The sequence below is a fragment of the Kogia breviceps genome, chromosome 13, assembly GCF_026419965.1.
Source record: "Kogia breviceps isolate mKogBre1 chromosome 13, mKogBre1 haplotype 1, whole genome shotgun sequence".
NCBI lineage: Eukaryota > Metazoa > Chordata > Mammalia > Artiodactyla > Physeteridae > Kogia > Kogia breviceps.
Window position 1 is genome coordinate 61,099,232 of NC_081322.1, and position 16,394 is coordinate 61,115,625.

General features: G+C 38.8%; 1 protein-coding gene across 2 annotated transcripts in view; it reads left to right on the top strand.

Annotated features, from left to right (window-relative positions):
- ENPP3 (ectonucleotide pyrophosphatase/phosphodiesterase 3) overlaps positions 1 to 16,394 on the top strand; it is an 87,160-nt gene that overhangs the window by 7,215 nt on the left and 63,551 nt on the right. For both annotated transcript variants that reach the window (XM_067011305.1, XM_059083083.2), the window contains one exon: positions 12,922 to 13,062. In XM_067011305.1, the coding sequence (XP_066867406.1) occupies positions 12,985 to 13,062 (78 nt within the window). In that variant the 5' untranslated portion in view covers positions 12,922 to 12,984. The remainder of the gene's footprint in view (positions 1 to 12,921; positions 13,063 to 16,394) is intronic.

Sequence of the window (16,394 nt, forward strand, 5' to 3'; positions counted from 1 at the left end):
AATGTCTTTCAGTTTGGCTGTGCATGGATTAGTTACTAATACCTGACGAGGTTCTTCCCATTGTGGCTGCAAAGAATCTTTTATTTGATGTCCTTTCCAATAAACAAAATCTCTAGGTTGTAATTTATGATCCTTTTCATTTCTTGGGAGTTTGCTGTAAAGGTAGTTACTAATTTTATTTTATTTATTTTATTTTTTTTGTGGTACGTGGGCCTCTCACTGTCGTGGCCTCTCCCGCTGCGGAGCACAGGCTCCGGATGCGCAGGCTCAGTGGCCATGGCTCACGGGCCCAGCCGCTCCGCGGCATGTGGGATCTTCCCGAACCGGGGCACGAACCCTCGTTCCCTGCATCGGCAGGCGGATTCTCAACCACTGCGCCACCAGGGAAGCCCCCACTAATTTTTTTAAAGTGTCTTAATAAGACCCTGTCAATAATGTAATATATTTCCTTTGAACCATTGTGGGTGAAAGTTTCCAAAATATTGTTTTCCCAGAAAACCATTTTCTCAGATGCCCAATGGATTAAAGAATGAACATTCTGGGGAGGCTTCCCTGGTGGCACCGTGGTTAAGAATCCGCCTGCCAATGCAGGGGACACGGGTTCGAGCCCTGGTCCGGGAAGATCCCACATGCTGCGGAGTAACTAAGTCCATGCGCCACAAGTACTGAGCCTGCGCTCCAGAGCCTGCAAACCACAACTACTGCGCACGCGTGCCTAGAGCCCGTGTTCTGCAACAAATAGAAGCCACCACAATGAGAAGCCTGTGCACCGCAACCAAGAGGGTAGCCCCTGCTCTCTGCAACTAGAGAAAGCCCTTGTGCAGCAAGGAAGACCCAACGCAGCCAAAAATAAATAAATTTATTTTTTTAAAAAAGAACGTACATGCTGGAGTAACGGCAATTCGGCTTCACTAGACACTAAGTTTTGTTTTGTTTTGTTTCATCAGGTCTAAACCAGATATGCGTGGGGGGGTCAAAATTCCCCCCCTTTTGTTGACGTGTCCGTTTCCCTTCTGTAGTGGCAATTTCTTGAGCCTGTAGAAAGAAACCTTTTACTGGGTTAGCAGGATTAACGGAGAGCATTCTCGAGGCTGAAGAGGATGAATATTTAAAGCTGCTTGTTGGGCTGCAGCAACAGCAAGCTGTTTCTTTTAGCTTCCCTAGTGTCAGATTTGGAATGCCCTGTTGTCTTGATAACTGCTAACTGTTTTGGCAACCGTATAACAGTTAATAACTCTGCAACCTGTCTTTTCTTTTAGTTTTTACAGGTTGTCCTGAAGAGGTTAAAAACCTCATTGTTTTCATAACATTCCAAAGTTTTGTGCCACTTCAAAAGAATAGCGACCATCATTATAAATATTTGTCACCTGGTCTTTAGCTAGTTGACAAGCTAGAGTTGAGGCAATTCATTTGGCTTGTTGTGCTGACTTTTTTCCTGATAAATAAAAGCTTTCAGTTATATCCTCTACGGATGTGATTGCATCTCCAGCTCTGTAATGTCCCTGCTCATCCCTTAAGTAGGAACCATCTGTAAATCTAATTAGATCAGCCTTATCAATGGGGCTTCTTGTCATTCCAGGGAGCAAGAAGATAATCTGTCAACAAAACGCAGTCGTAGTTCTTTTCTTCCTGTGATGCTGGAAGCAAAGTTACAAGATTAATGTTATTACATCAAACCAAGGTGGTATGAGGTGCAGAAAGCAGCATTACTTCATAAGAAGTTTGTTGGCTTTCAGAATTGTGCTGAATGTGGTGAGAGTTTAGAAGAGACTCAACTGGGTGTGGGACATAAATACTTAAAGGAGACCCTATTCCTGTTTCTTCAGTAGCCTTTCTGAAATAACCTTCAGACAAAGTGGAAATCCTTTTGCTACCTAGTCTAATTTAGTTTTGGAGCATAAAAGCAAGTCATCTATAAGCATTTTTGTAAAAGCCTCAGAGTAAGACAATAACTGTCTACAAATGAAAGACTTAAAAAGCGTTGTTCAAGACCTGATTATGATGCAGTCATTAAGGAAATTTGGCAATTTCTGTGACATACAACATTTTAGGATAATAACTAGAATTAACACTGACAACATACCAGGACACTTCAAATTTTAGGCACTTCATATAATTTCTAGAACCTTTATGTTAATAATATTTACCTATTTCTTTGGGATGTTCAAGGACCCTCTGAAGCATCCCAAAGTTAACTGGAGGTCAAAAGAACTTAATGAATTTGATTTCAGAAGGGTTGTCAAAGATATCAAAAGGTTCTAAACATTTTGACCAAGTAGGATTGTAAGTAAGTCAGTGTGAAACAATACTTATTCACATAACCAAAATGACAATAAGATTTCAAAGGCAAGTACAGAGAGTTACTGGTAAAGAAACTTTACAATCTGTTATCAAAAGCAGATCAATATTTCAAGAAAAATTTGTCCTCTCGACAGAGAAAAAAACATTCTAGTTTTTCCATCATTTCACCTTTAATATTAAAATTCACTTATTTAATTAAATTCAATCTAATCTTAGTCTTGACCATGCATAAAACTCTTTTCTCAAGATTCTCTTTTTAAATTGGTTTCTAAAAATATATATTTCTAGAAATATATGCTTTTAAAAAGCACAAAATATATTTATTAATAGTTTCAAACATATTTAGTTTCTCTGTAATAAGAGGTCAAAAATAGGTAAACATAGACTTCTTTAGCAATCAATGTTTCAGTATTTTATCTTATTAAAAATGATCTAGACATTCAATGAATTTCCATAATTTAATTTAATTTAGGAGAACTCTAAAGTTTCAGGTTGCCAAAAATCCAGAGAAACTGTTTTTAGGTAGACATTCCATAAAACATATTATTCTTAAAGAATTCACCAAGGGCTTCCCTGGTGGCGCAGTGGTTGAGAGTCCACCTGCCGATGCAGGGGACACGGGTTCGTGCCCCGGTCCGGGAAGATCCCACATGCCGTGGAGCGGCTGAGCCCGTGAGCCATGGCCGCTGGGCCTGCGCGTCCGGAGCCGGTGCCCCACAACGGGAGAGGCCACAACAGTGAGAGGCCTGCATACCGCAAAAGAAAAAAAAAAAAAAAGAATTCACTAAAAGCTTATATCCCATTTATATTTTATTACTTATGAAAATATAATCAGGCCATTAATTATCTAATTGACAAAGTTTGTAACATAGATAATATGAGCTTATTGACTTTCAGTAAGCCTAGTTACAACAAAAGTATTATACTTAATGTTGATGACTCTAGAGACATGTCTATATTATTTAAACCATGAATTTTAACTTGTTTTTATTCATGCAAGATTAATCCTAGATCATGTGATCCTTTACAAATTTGGGCTAATTTAAGTTACGTCTAGAAATATTTGATTTTTTAGCACTTATCTTGAAGTCAGTTAAATAGAGTTTTTACAAATTAATTTTGATCACACCATCTGGAGGTAGGGTGTTATAAAATACACACAGACAAGCATACATCGAGACAAACACAGACAGATATCTCATAATTTTCCTTCTTGAGTTTTAAAAATCCTCTTTTCCTTTTTTTTCTTCCTTTCAGTTTTAAGTTCTGCTAATTGAGCTAACGCTGTACTCTCAGGTGTTGTGGACTGTGTTTACATTTCAAGGACATAATAAGAGTTATAACGTCAAGGTTTCTCCTAGGAATACTTTTATTCTCCTGGGGTCAGAATTTTGAGCAGGTGTTTTATGAAGCTGTTTTTCTCTAGAATATCAAAAGAGCTCCATCCTGACCATTTAAGCGTTAAGTGCTTGCAAGCATTGGCTTTGTTCCAGTTGTATATGAAGCCAGCCAGAGTTCCAGTGAGTGGCTGCCCATCCAGGAGCTGTTTGACCTTTGAGGTACAGTTTCCCATTATTAGTTTCATGGCCTAATTTAGATATTATCTGAACAATTTCTGAGGACCGTGAGTTGGATCAAATGTGTGCTGTTTCTGAGTCTAGCTCCCCACGGAGCCTGGGTCAGTTCAACCCTCTTATGAGTCTGTTTCTCCCTCCAGTGGTCTAAAACTGCTCAGGGCACTAGGCGATTAGCCTTTATTATGCAACCTGGTGAGCAGGATTTACTTAGTGATTATAGTGGGATCCTCTGTGGGACCACTGCCTGGCAGGAGGATTGACCCTCAAACACTACATGTGTTGTGGCCAGAAGGAGCAGATGTCTCTTTTTCTTCAGACTTGACCAGGCTCAGTCTTTCATTTCACTAGCGAACAGTTTGTTCAGACCAAATATACATATCTTTCCAATTTAAGGCAACTTTTAAAAAAGGACAGCCAGCCAGTTTACTCCAAAATTCCCCCTAGGTCCCTACCTAGGAAATGTACTGGTTTACTCTTAGGACTCCAAATCCCAAGAAAAACAGCTGGAGTAAAATTCAGGACATTTAAAGCAATGATGTCTGGATATCACGAGAACTCACCAAAGCACCTGAGGAATACCAGGAAACAGGTGAGGCTCAAAGGGCCCATGCTGGTATCAAGCACTGGTTCAGGGTAGACGCCAGGTTTGATATCCTGCTGACCACGCCAAGAAAATGTCGACAAAAATTCAATTAATTGTCGAGTTAAGAAGAAAACAAAGGAATTTTATTTGAGCCAAATTGAGGATTATAACCTTGGCAGCTCTGAAAACTTTCTGCCTGTTAGAAGTCAAGGGCCCAGCCATATACATTTTCAAGGCAAAGGCTCATATATCAAATGACATAATAATATTTTACATAAAGTGCACCAAGGGTGCATAGTCCAGGTAAGCACGTACAAAGTGAGCAGGAAGTCACCGTGACCCCATGCTATTCTTTAAGAAATTACACTGCTAGCGTCAGAAGAAAGAAAAAAATTGCTCTTTACAGTTGAACAAGCTTTCCCATCTTTGAGGAGCTTTGGTTAATGTGCAGTGCAGATGCACACAGCACATTAGGGAGGGAGGAGGCCCAAACAAACACAGAGAATTTTATGTTTAATTTTTCTTGTCCTGCCTTAAAATAGAAATTTTATTTCATCAAAAGCATAAAAGTATTTTTGCCTATGGTAGGTAGAATAACGACTCCCCCCAAAGATGTCCATGTCCTAATCCCTGAATTTGAAAATATGTTAGATTACATAGCAAAGGGGAATTAAATTTACAGATGGAATGAAGATTGCTAACCCACTGCCCCTAAAATAAGGAGATTATCCTGGATTATCTGGGTACGTCCAGCGTAATTTGCAGGGCCTTTAGCAGTGGAGGAGGGAGGCTGAAGAGGAGAGTCGGAAGGAGATATAGGAAGAATGGTCAGAAATGGGCTTCCCTGGTGGCGCAGTGCTTGAGAGTCCGCCTGCCGATGCAGGAGACACGGGTTCGTGCCCTGGTCCGGGAGGATCCCACATGCCGTGGAGCGGCTGGGCCCGTGAGCCATGGCTGCTGAGCCTGCGCATCCGGAGCCCGTGCTCCGCAATGGGAGAGGCCACAACAGTGAGAGGCCCGTGAACCACAAAAAAAAAAGAAAGGTGCAAGTTTTCTAGCCTAGAAGACGGAGGAAGGGAGTCACAGGGAATGTAGGTGGCTCCTAGAAGCTGGAAAAGGCAATAAAACAGATTCTCCCCAAGAGGCTCCGGAAAGGAACTCAGCCCATCTGACATCTTGATTTTAGCCCAGTGAGATCTGGATGGAACTTTAAACCAGCAGGACTGTAAAATAATAAATTTGTGGTGTTTTGAGCCATTGTTTGTGGTAATTTGCTATAGCAGCCACAGAAAAGTTATATAAATGCCTAAGTATCAACACTGGCTACCTGAGAGGGATGGGAGAGATTATTGGATGTGTTATACTATTTATTATAAAGTACTACTTTAAAAAATACAATAGAGGCATTTTTACACTTCTTTCCTAAAAGACATTCTCTTTACTTTTGATGCTGAATAATTCAAGATGTGTGTTCTATAAATACCTCTGCCTCATTAGGTCCAAAACCTACTTGTCAGCTTTCCAGAAAACTAGCCTCCCATCCTGATGCCCCTCTCTCTGCTCTGGCCCTACTCTTCTCTAGGTCACCTGGGTATAGACTCATTCTCCAAGCTCAGGCTTCATATTTCTCAAACCCAACATGTATTAGCCTTTTCCACAGCCTTCATCTGACTTGTGGTCTCTCACGGGACTGTGACAGCTACACCTACCTGGCCCCTCTGCCTTCATCTCTCCCCACTCCGGTCCATTCCATTCTCTAGAACCGGGAAAATGTTCCTAAAGTGCATCTTTTATCATGTTACTCTCTGCCTCTAAATCCAACCTTGGCGTTTCATTCTCAACAGACTCACATTTCAATTTCTTCAGTTTTAACCTTTTCATTTCTTCTTTCTTTCTTTTGCCACAAATGCTTTTTGACTCCAAATTTATTATTCTTTTAATCATACCACACAGATTTTACAGACTGAAGAACTCTGATTTTTATAATCGATTCAGTCATGTAAAAACCTCAGTGTCCTGGGTCATTTATTTGTTTATAGAAACATTGATGCAAATAGTACTTTAACTCAGACCGGTAGTGATCATTGTGCTGTCCAGAGTTTAAAACTTTAGTTTTTGGTTATTCACTGTGAAATCACTTGACAATACTATTACTATAATTGTTCATTTCTTTTTGGTATTATAATTTTTCAAAGTAAATGTTGAAAGATGACCAATTCTTATATGATATTGTACATCAATAATACTTCAATAAAAAGATGACTAATTCTCCAAACCTCATATTTAAAGTATATCCATTCCAACCAAACTCCTCCCCACTTTCAACTCTCATGACCCAGAATTAACTACTTTCAATTCTTTTTTTAAACAATATGCTTTATCCCACCATTTCTTGTTCTTTCAGTTCTAAGTATTATGTATTGACTTACTATGAAAGATGAGTGTTTAGTGTTCCTAAGTACCTCTCACATTTCCTCCTTCTCAGACTGTTTATATTGTTCTGACTCTACAGCTATTATTTACACTTTATTATTCACACAATGCAATACAGTGCATGCATGACTTTCAGAAAGCACACAATGAAGTATTTAGGAGTGAATTATGACATCTGTAAATAATTCTCACAGAGTTCATATAAAGATAAAAGATTGATAGAAGATGAGGGACAGAGAGGAGAGAGAGAGAGACAGGAAGAGACAGAGAAATAGCAAATGTGGTAAAATATTTAAAAGAACATGTGAAGATTGCAAAATTCCTGCCATTTTTCTCTAGGTTTAAATTTTCTCAAAATAAAAAGTTGGGGGGGAAAAGAAATAGTTAAAATAAAGTCATTAGGGTGGGTCCTAATCCATGATGGTTGGTGTCCTTAAGAGAAGATTATGACACAAAGACATCAGGGAAGTGCACACACAGGGAGACCACTGTGTGAAGACAGCCGTCTGCAAGGCAAGGATAGAGGCTTTCGAAAAATGCACCTCTGCTGACAACTTGATCTTAAACATCTAGCCTCCAAAATTATAAGAGAATACATTTCTGCTGTTTATACCACCTAGTCTGGGGTTCCTTGTTATGGCAGCCCTAGCAAACTAATCTAGGTACCTTTCTGAAACCCCTGAAAAAAGTTTATTATTTCCTCTTCTATTCCCCTGGCATTTCATTAATACTACTAGTATAGCACATCTCACATTATATTATGGTTTAACATGTCTGTTTCTTCTACCAGACTGAAGTTCTTTAGAAGAGATACAGAAACGGAACATTCTTGCATCTCCTAACACCTGGCATAAAATCTGGGGCTTGGTGGTTCTCAGTTATTATTGTTACTCTGCATTGAATAAAAGCACCCAACGTGGTGTTACTTCATGGGTGAGGCTTCCTTTGAGGTAATAGCTATTTCTGAAATGCTGGATGTAGAGAAAGATTTGGATCACATACCTGTAAGGTTGTCATAATTTATAACAATTTCTTTCACTAGACATTTATGACTTAAACCTCCAAGGTCATTTCTGAAACCATTAAATAATTTCAGCAAATGTTCATTGAATGTTTTCTAGGTGCCAGCCATTGTGCTAGATAAAATGGAGCAAAATGGCAAGCCTAAACTAATGTAGCCCCTGCCTCAAAGGAGCTGGAATGCCAGAGAGATTCCAAGTTTTGGGAGAATAATCCAGTGCCTGTCAGGGTTTAAAGAAGTGGAGTGAACTCACAGCCCTTATCTTCATGGACTGACACTTGTGGGGCTGCTCTCCCAAACACTGGTGAACTCAGGTGGCACGGCGGGACTCCGGTTTTGGGATGTCTCTTCTGGAGATGTCCCTAGAAATTGTGTCATGAATGACACTCCCTTGAAAACACTAAAAACATCAAGAGCCTAGGAAAGCTTGGACATTTTTTGGAAATAAAATTTCTGAGTTTTGAAATGAACAAGAGTGGGCCACTAGAATTCGAACACTAGTAGGGCAGATCTGCACTGGAGGCAAAGAAAGAGAAGTAGTTCTCCAGACCCTAGACACAACCTTAGAAAAGTTGACTGTTCAGTAGAAGACAATTGCCACAATTGGAGGCATCAAATCAGGTTTCTGACTTTTTGAATCATCAGAGGTAGTAATCAATGGTTCAAGTGATGAGCTGGGGTGGGTTTCTCTGGTTAAGTACATTAGTGCCAGCCTCCAAAACTGCAGAGGGTCAGTTAGTGAATATTTTAAGCTTTGTGGGCCAAGAGGCATAACCAAAGATACTACGTAGGTATGTGTATGAAATTAAAAGTGTGTGTACTTATATAGTAAAAGGAAACAAATTTCACAAATTTTTATTGATAAAATTAAAAATAAAGTAGTAGACCTTTTTTTCCCCTAGGGTTGGGGGATAACATTTTGTTGAGTTGAGGTTCCAAATTACTGTTACCTGTCTTCAATATTCATCTGTGCTGACTGGTAATGAGATTTTATGTATTTCATCTTGAAAAGTGTTTTTTCATACACGTTGGTATGCAAAATACTGATATCAGTCCACAAGCATTGATTCTACTTTATCAATCATTGTTTGGATATCTAGTAAACCAGTCACTTTACTAGTATTTCAGTTCCAAGAACCAGGGTCCTATAGTCCATGGTGAGATTTTGTCTTGTCCTTTCCTATATACTGCTGCCTCTTGGCCCTGGTTTGGCATTGCTAACACCAGTCCCACCTGGACAGCTTGGTCTAGATTCAGCTCCAATATTGGATCTCCACTTGCCAAGGGCTAGCATTTGTGCTTTCTATACCATCTGCCTATCTGGTTAGCCTTTTTCCATGATAAGCCCTCCTTGAAGTTGGCCACCTGCCCACGCATCCCTGCTCTTATGTTACTTGAGGTCTCCCTGTCTTGATGGACTTTTTCTGCTGGACCTGAGCCTAATACCTACTTCACCTCCACCACCCTCAGAGTATCTAGTTTCTCTGGACTTTCCCAGTCTGGCTTGTCCAACTACCACCCAAGCTTCAGTGGGAGAACCAGGAAGGGCAGTTCTATAAGACCTAAGGAAGTTGATGTTGGCAGGCCCTTGGGGTTTTCCTGAGACATTAACAAGTGGGCTTTCTGTGATTTTAGAAAATTCCCAGAAATCTGTGGACAGGGGGACCTTGTAGAATGTAAAAAATATTTATGATTGGTGGTGGATGTAATGATAGCTGCCTTTCAGAGCCCAAGTGTTCTAAGCATTAGAATATGCAGAGTGAAGCTTTCAGAACCCAGAAGGTGGAGATTGTTCTAAAACTGAAGGGAAGAAGAATAGTGAGGCTTCCAAGGTTCAAGTAACTTAGAAAGCACAGGTTCAGATGACACAGGCAGTCTAGTCCAAAGTCTAAATTGCGCGGAATCTGTGGATTTGGCTGGTGTCCAATGTTTAGGAGAACTGTTAAGAAGTTTCTAAGACTTGAGAAACTCAGAAGAGTTTGGAGCTTAGGACTCAGGGGAATTGTTATAGCAGAAAATATGACTAGAAACTGGGCAATGCCAATATCTCTACTGTACATACCTGTACATGTCCCAGGTAGATTCTCTGAGCTTTACTACCCTCAGGAGCTGAAGGATTAAGATATCTCTCCATTATAATATCCAACATTTATTAGTATGGAGGTAAGCTGAGAACACTTTGAAAATGAAGAATCTAATGTCAAGAGTCAATTAACTTGTAGCAAACTTAAGACTTTATCAGAGGCCTCCTGATTTCCTTACCTAAAGTTTTCTTGTGTTCTCAAGGTTGAAGGGGGTTGGGGAATGAGGGTGGAAGAAGAGAGGAGGGGTGTTCTGACAGTGTGGGAGATTAAACAACTGGTTATGATAGCGTAGCCAAGTTGACTTACAAAACAGACCACCACAGAGAGGTAGATAAAGCCAAGAGCACTGTGAACCAGACTCAAGGAGACTAGATAGATTGTCCTAAGTGCAAATAGGCAATTAGAACCCAGAAACCAAGAAAAACTGAAGACTTAAGTCAGATGAGTACACAAAAGCCATAGGTCCTAGGAATCTCCTCATTTTGAGGCAAATTGCAATGTAGACTTAATCTATCTTTTATAGAATCAGTACGTCATAACACAACAATGACTACAAAATACTCTGCAGTGGGAGCCTGAAGACATGGCAGAATCTCGTTTCTGAGAGATGACTCACCAAGGTGATCTGGGCAGATGATCAAGTCCCTTGGGTCCTCTAGATTTATCTGTACAGTCCTCAATTTTGATTAGAATTCAGACTGAACGTTTGCAGAAGAGAATCCAAAAGTGCATACAGGACTCAAAGCAAGTGTTTAGACTTGATTTCAGAGAGGCAGCAGTGAGTGGTGGCTTGAAGAGAGATCTTAGTTCCCTGCCCAGGAGTTGAACCTGGGTAGCCTGGATGAAAACCAGGAACCCTAGCCACTAGGCCAGCAAGGGGTAGAGGCTAGAAGCAAATTTTCCCTGGCTCTTTCCCCCATTGAAAAATGCATTTCTCAGGGAGGCAAAAACTTTAAAAACAGGTACAAAGTTTATTATTAGAGACACAGCACAGCAAGTGGGAGAGCACACAGAGAGACAGTTTGTTTAGTTAAGACAGAAGCAAGGCAGAGATACACACCAGGAGAGAAAGGGTACGGGCGTCCCCCCCAATGAGGAGGAGCCCCGTAAAAGGTGGTTAAGTCATTTACAGCAAGACCGTGAATTAGATTTTCTCTAAAACTTAATTCCTCTGTTACTGCAACAAATGCAGATGCTTCCACTAGTAGGTCTGTAGGTGGAATTGGTGAAGTGGGGGGCATAGTGGATGGAGAAAGTGATGGGAAAGAATAGCACAAAACCTCAAAGCCCCGGAAGGAAACATGGCTTTTATGCTGCAGATTTTTTCATGAAGGGAGTGCACTTCAAAAACAGAAAAAGGGATTTAGCTACAATTTTCAGAAATATTCTTAATATTTATGTCATTGTATATTAGGATAGATTCACTTCCTATTTCTTTTCACGGTCTTTAGGGTTGGAATAATTTGGATATTGGTTTCCAAAGAATGTACTGCAGTCTACAGGATTTTTATAATCTTTACACTAAAAGAGAGTTTTCAAGCTTTATTGGATTAAAATAAAGGAGGTTATCATAGGACTAATGTTCTGTTGACTTAAAAAAAACGCACAACGTGAGAGTTGTGAGTTAAGTTTTATTGGGGTCACAATGAGGACTGCGGCCTGGGAGACGGCGTTTCAGATGCTTCTGAGAAACTGCTCCGAAGAGGCAAGGCGGGGAGCCAGTTTATATAGAAGTTTTGTAACAAAGGGCAGGTAGTCTGAATGTCAAAAAATTACTGTTCATTAAAGAAAACCAGATATCTCAAGTTAAGGAATTTAGCGCTTTTCTATGTACGGGAAGATGCAAGAGTCTGGGCTCACTGAAATCATTCCTTTGTTATGCACCTCAGCTCTCTGGGGCCAGTGTCCTGTGTTTTCATATCCTGAGTTTCCGCAGGGCTCACGGTACGGAGTGGCTGCCGTCTGATGGCTGCTAAATGGCAGGTATTCTTTTCAGTGCAATCCTTGATGACTGTGACACCCTTTGTTTACTGACATGGCAGAAAATATTTCATTTATCAGTTCCATAGACTCACACTTTGAGAATTATTGCCTTACCATTTAAAATAGAAATGTGTAAAACTCACCATTTATTAGAACTCTCTTTGGCTACACTGCTACTAATTTAGCTTCTTTCATCAGAAATCAGTAACCCCTTCTCAGCATGAAACATATGTATCATGAGACCATTTTCGTCTATGTAAATAAGAAAGGATCACATTTAATTAGTTAGTGAAAATTACCTTGGATTTGGGGCTATAGAAGACTTGGGTTCCAGTTTCACTTCTGGCATCTAGTAAATGTGAGGGACAAGTAAGTCACATAATTTAAATAATCAGAGCCTTACTTTACTCATCTTACAAAATAGGGATACAATGTTTGTAAGGGATTCTGTTATGTTTGACATGAGATAATGCATGTGAAAACCTGTCAAATTGTGAATGCTCTAAAATGCAAGTCATAATTATCACATGATTCATACTTTATACAGATTTAGCAGAGTTGGAGTTTTTATATGGTTTAAAGCACATGGTTAATATGTTAGTTTTCAACAGTGACAGGAAGTTTATATAAATGTAGAAACTTTCTAGAATTTTGGTAACAAGGTGTTTTGGGTTATGTTTAAAGAAAATCAATGATCATTGTATTAAAATTTGATTATTGTATTATTCTTGTTACATATATTTTGATTAGTATTTAGTAGAAACTATAAGGAGAGAAAGAACAGTTGTCTACAATGTACTAGAAATGAACTTCCATCTCTCGACACTGTTATTACTTTTTTCCTCTCTCTCGATTGCCCAATCACTGAAGAGCTGTGCTCTTCCCAAACATTTAAAAGTCAGTCACAGCCACGTAATTCATACAGTTTCTCTTTGCCAGACTGGAAAACGGAAGGAGTTCTACCATTTTTTGGTAGAACAGGTTTATACAGCTAACAGAACAATGGATTCTACGCTGAGTTTATCAATGGAAGAAAATAATAAGAACAACACTGTTAAGAAGTACAAAATAATTTGTATTGTAAGTACATTTTAACATTTTCGTCTCTGTAGCTTTGTGACTCATGGTAGGGGTATGACTCCCCGCTTGTATTTGTTTGTGTTGCTATTTAAATGTAAAGTTTTAAGTAATTGTGTTCAGTTTTATCCCTTATGACAACTCTAAAGCAAAGTGAATCACATTTTGCAAATAAGAAATTGGAGTAACAACAAATTAATATTTGATCAATCTAAAAGGTTGGAATCTGTAGCAGAACACTTAGCAGCACTGATTTTACCCTGATTATAATTATATTTATCTCCCAAGTCACCTTTAAAAATTTTCTTGCATGCATATTTTAAGACAAGAGAGTGAGGAATTAAAATCACCGTGTCTTATATTCTTTGTTGGACTTTTGATTTTATCTTATTTTACTTCACTCCTAGAGATGGTCTATTTTTCCTATTTTCTCTTTCTTGTTCCCTTATATGGTAAGATCTTCCCTGTCCTAAAACAACAACAATAACAAGACAAAAACAAAAATAAAAAACTTTCTTTGACTTTATTACATTCTCTTTTCCTTTTACCATCAAACTTTCAGCTCTAGCCATTGTTTCAATTTTCTCACCACCCAACCATTTTTTGTTCTCTAGCTTTGTTTTTACTGTACTCAAGTCACCTCCTCAAAAGTCAGCCCTTCTCCCCTGTCCTTCTGCTGAGTCTCCTAACAATAATACACAGATATTGTTGAGTAATTTCTCATTTTGAATTCTTCTCTCCCCTTGCTTTCATGATGGCATTGACATTCCCATTTTTATCACTTTTCTCCTTATCTGCTTTGTTGGCTGATTTATCTTTCTTCTCATTATGCATTTCACCAAACCCTATCTAAAGATCTTTTCTTTAGGAAATCTCACCTTCTTTAATGGTTTTAAGAGCATATTCTCCACCAAGAATTCCAAGTCAGCCACTAGTTCTGACCTCTTGCTGAGTTTCTATCACACCATTCCAAGTGCCTGCTTGCTGGCTCTTCATCTGGCACCTTCCTTGTAGCCAAAACCATTTGCATAGTTTTCTCACACCTATACTGCTGTAGTTTTCTCCTAAATTCCCTACTTTTCTTTTTTTTTTTTTTTTTTTTTTTTGGCGGTACGTGGGCCTCTCACTGTTGTGGCCTCTCCCGCTGCGGAGCACAGGCTCCAGACGCTCAGGCTCAGCGGCCATGGCTCACGGGCCCAGCCGCTCCGCAGCATGTGGGATCTTCCCGGACCCGGGCACGAACCAGCGTCCCCTGCATCGGCAGGTGGACTCTCAACCACTGTGCCACCAGGGAAGCCCCCCTACTTTTCTTAATGTCATTGCCATTCTCTCTGTCACGCAAGCATTGTTTGGAAGAGTAAATGAAACAGTTTGTATAAGTATTGAGCTCAGTGACTATAACAAAGGAGACTCTCAATATATTCTATTTATTCCTTATTCTGGGAACTTTGGCATTCTCTTTTCGCTCTTACGCCATTTGCTATATTTATTCTACCTTATTAATTCAGGTAATTATCAACTCCTCAGGAGCAAAGTCTGTTCATGTTTATTTCCCTTCGTTGTATCCTTTTAGTGGGTTATTAGTACACGTAAACAGAAGCTCAATAGTTTAAAATCATAGTTTCAAAGTTACCCTATTGTTTCTAAATTTTAGTAAAAGTTTTATTTAAAAAATTTTAAGGTATCTATTGTGTTTCTAGCATTCTTTATTTCAGCCAAGCTAAAGCCAAATGTTGGTTTCTCAGTGATTTCTGGAGTCCAAAGCACTCCCCTCTCCACTTTGTAGATAGCATAAGATAGTTTAAGATATATTTGCACCTTAATATCATGAAGCTTATTCAGAATTACATACTTAGGTCAATGATTATACAAGATTAAAAATGAACCTTTTTACCCTTGAGGAGATTACAGAATAATGCGGAGAGCAAGTCATAAACATATGGAACATGTACAAAATCATTAAGAAATAGAATGAAGATTTAACATTACAAAGTTTCAAAGCATCCTAAGGACATCTAGGTGTTGTCTATTTTTCCAGCAAGTTTGGATGGCCAAAGGACCAAAAATAAGATGTAAACTGAGATATAGCTGAAATGTAAATCTATGACACATGAGGTTTATCATAGGAAAGTTTCCCAGTGCTTTGTTGCTTTGTAGGTTAGTAGCCTTAGTCACCTGTGGCTCTTGAGCATCATAATAAGGGAAAAAGTGCTAATGATGTTATTTAATAACTGTTTATATTTACTTTTCCCTCTCCATCCTCTCCACTGAATGAATACCTGCTGGAAGGTCACTGACCCTTGGGCTAATTTTGAGTCTTCATGTAAAAATTGTTTTCACAGTATTTTAACCATATTTTCCCAATCACTGAATTCACTTCTATTGTAAAAATGAGATATGTTAATTTTCAGATGATTTTCAGACGGAAAACAGACAAAATCTATAGTTTATGTAGGGTTTTTATTATCTAAGCAAATTTTGATGTTGTTTTTTTTTCTTTTATAAAAGTGATCTTTAAAAAAGAAACATAACTAAGTTTATTTGTATTGTAAAATACTTTAAGTAATCTGTGTACCTGTTGCATTTGTATTCTTTATAGTGATACATATTATTTAAACTCTGTCATCCAGTATGCTTATCATTGGACTTAATGGGTAGGAAAAGAGGTCAATGGGAAGAATTCTCTTTAATTTATATCACAGTTTAATTTCAGTCATAGTATAAAGTCCATTACACTGAAGAGCTTTGTCAATAGTAGTGATAATGAATGACATACACAATCTTTGGTTACATGACTTCCCTGTTACCCTAAAACATCTGTTTGCACTGCAGATCAAAGCAGATAATTTGCTAGTTAATTATTTGGACATTATAATTTTATATGTTAAATATTCTCATTATTCTCCGATGGTCAGAGTGGGAGAAAAAAACCCTGCTTCCTGGGAATGAGGTAGTTACCAATTTCACAGTTTTGGAATGCTTTTAAATAAATGATCTCCAAACATGTATCTAGTTAAGAAAGGAAAATGGGCAAAGGTAAATGACCCCTTGGTTTCACTTGTACTTTAACTCAGTTTGGGGTTAAACTAACTAGGACTAACGTATTTGAATTTGAAGATCTGTAATAAATGGTATTTTAACATTCTTCCCAAACCTTTCTTACTTAATGCCTGAAGATAATCAGGCATTAAATAAAATTCTGTCCCCTTATCATTGTTGGATCTGGTAATGCGAAAAAAAAATGTCATGAAGAGACTAGGGGTAGGACGGGAATAAAACACAGACCTACTAGAGCATGGACTTGAGGATATGGGGAGGGGGAAGGGTAAGCTGCG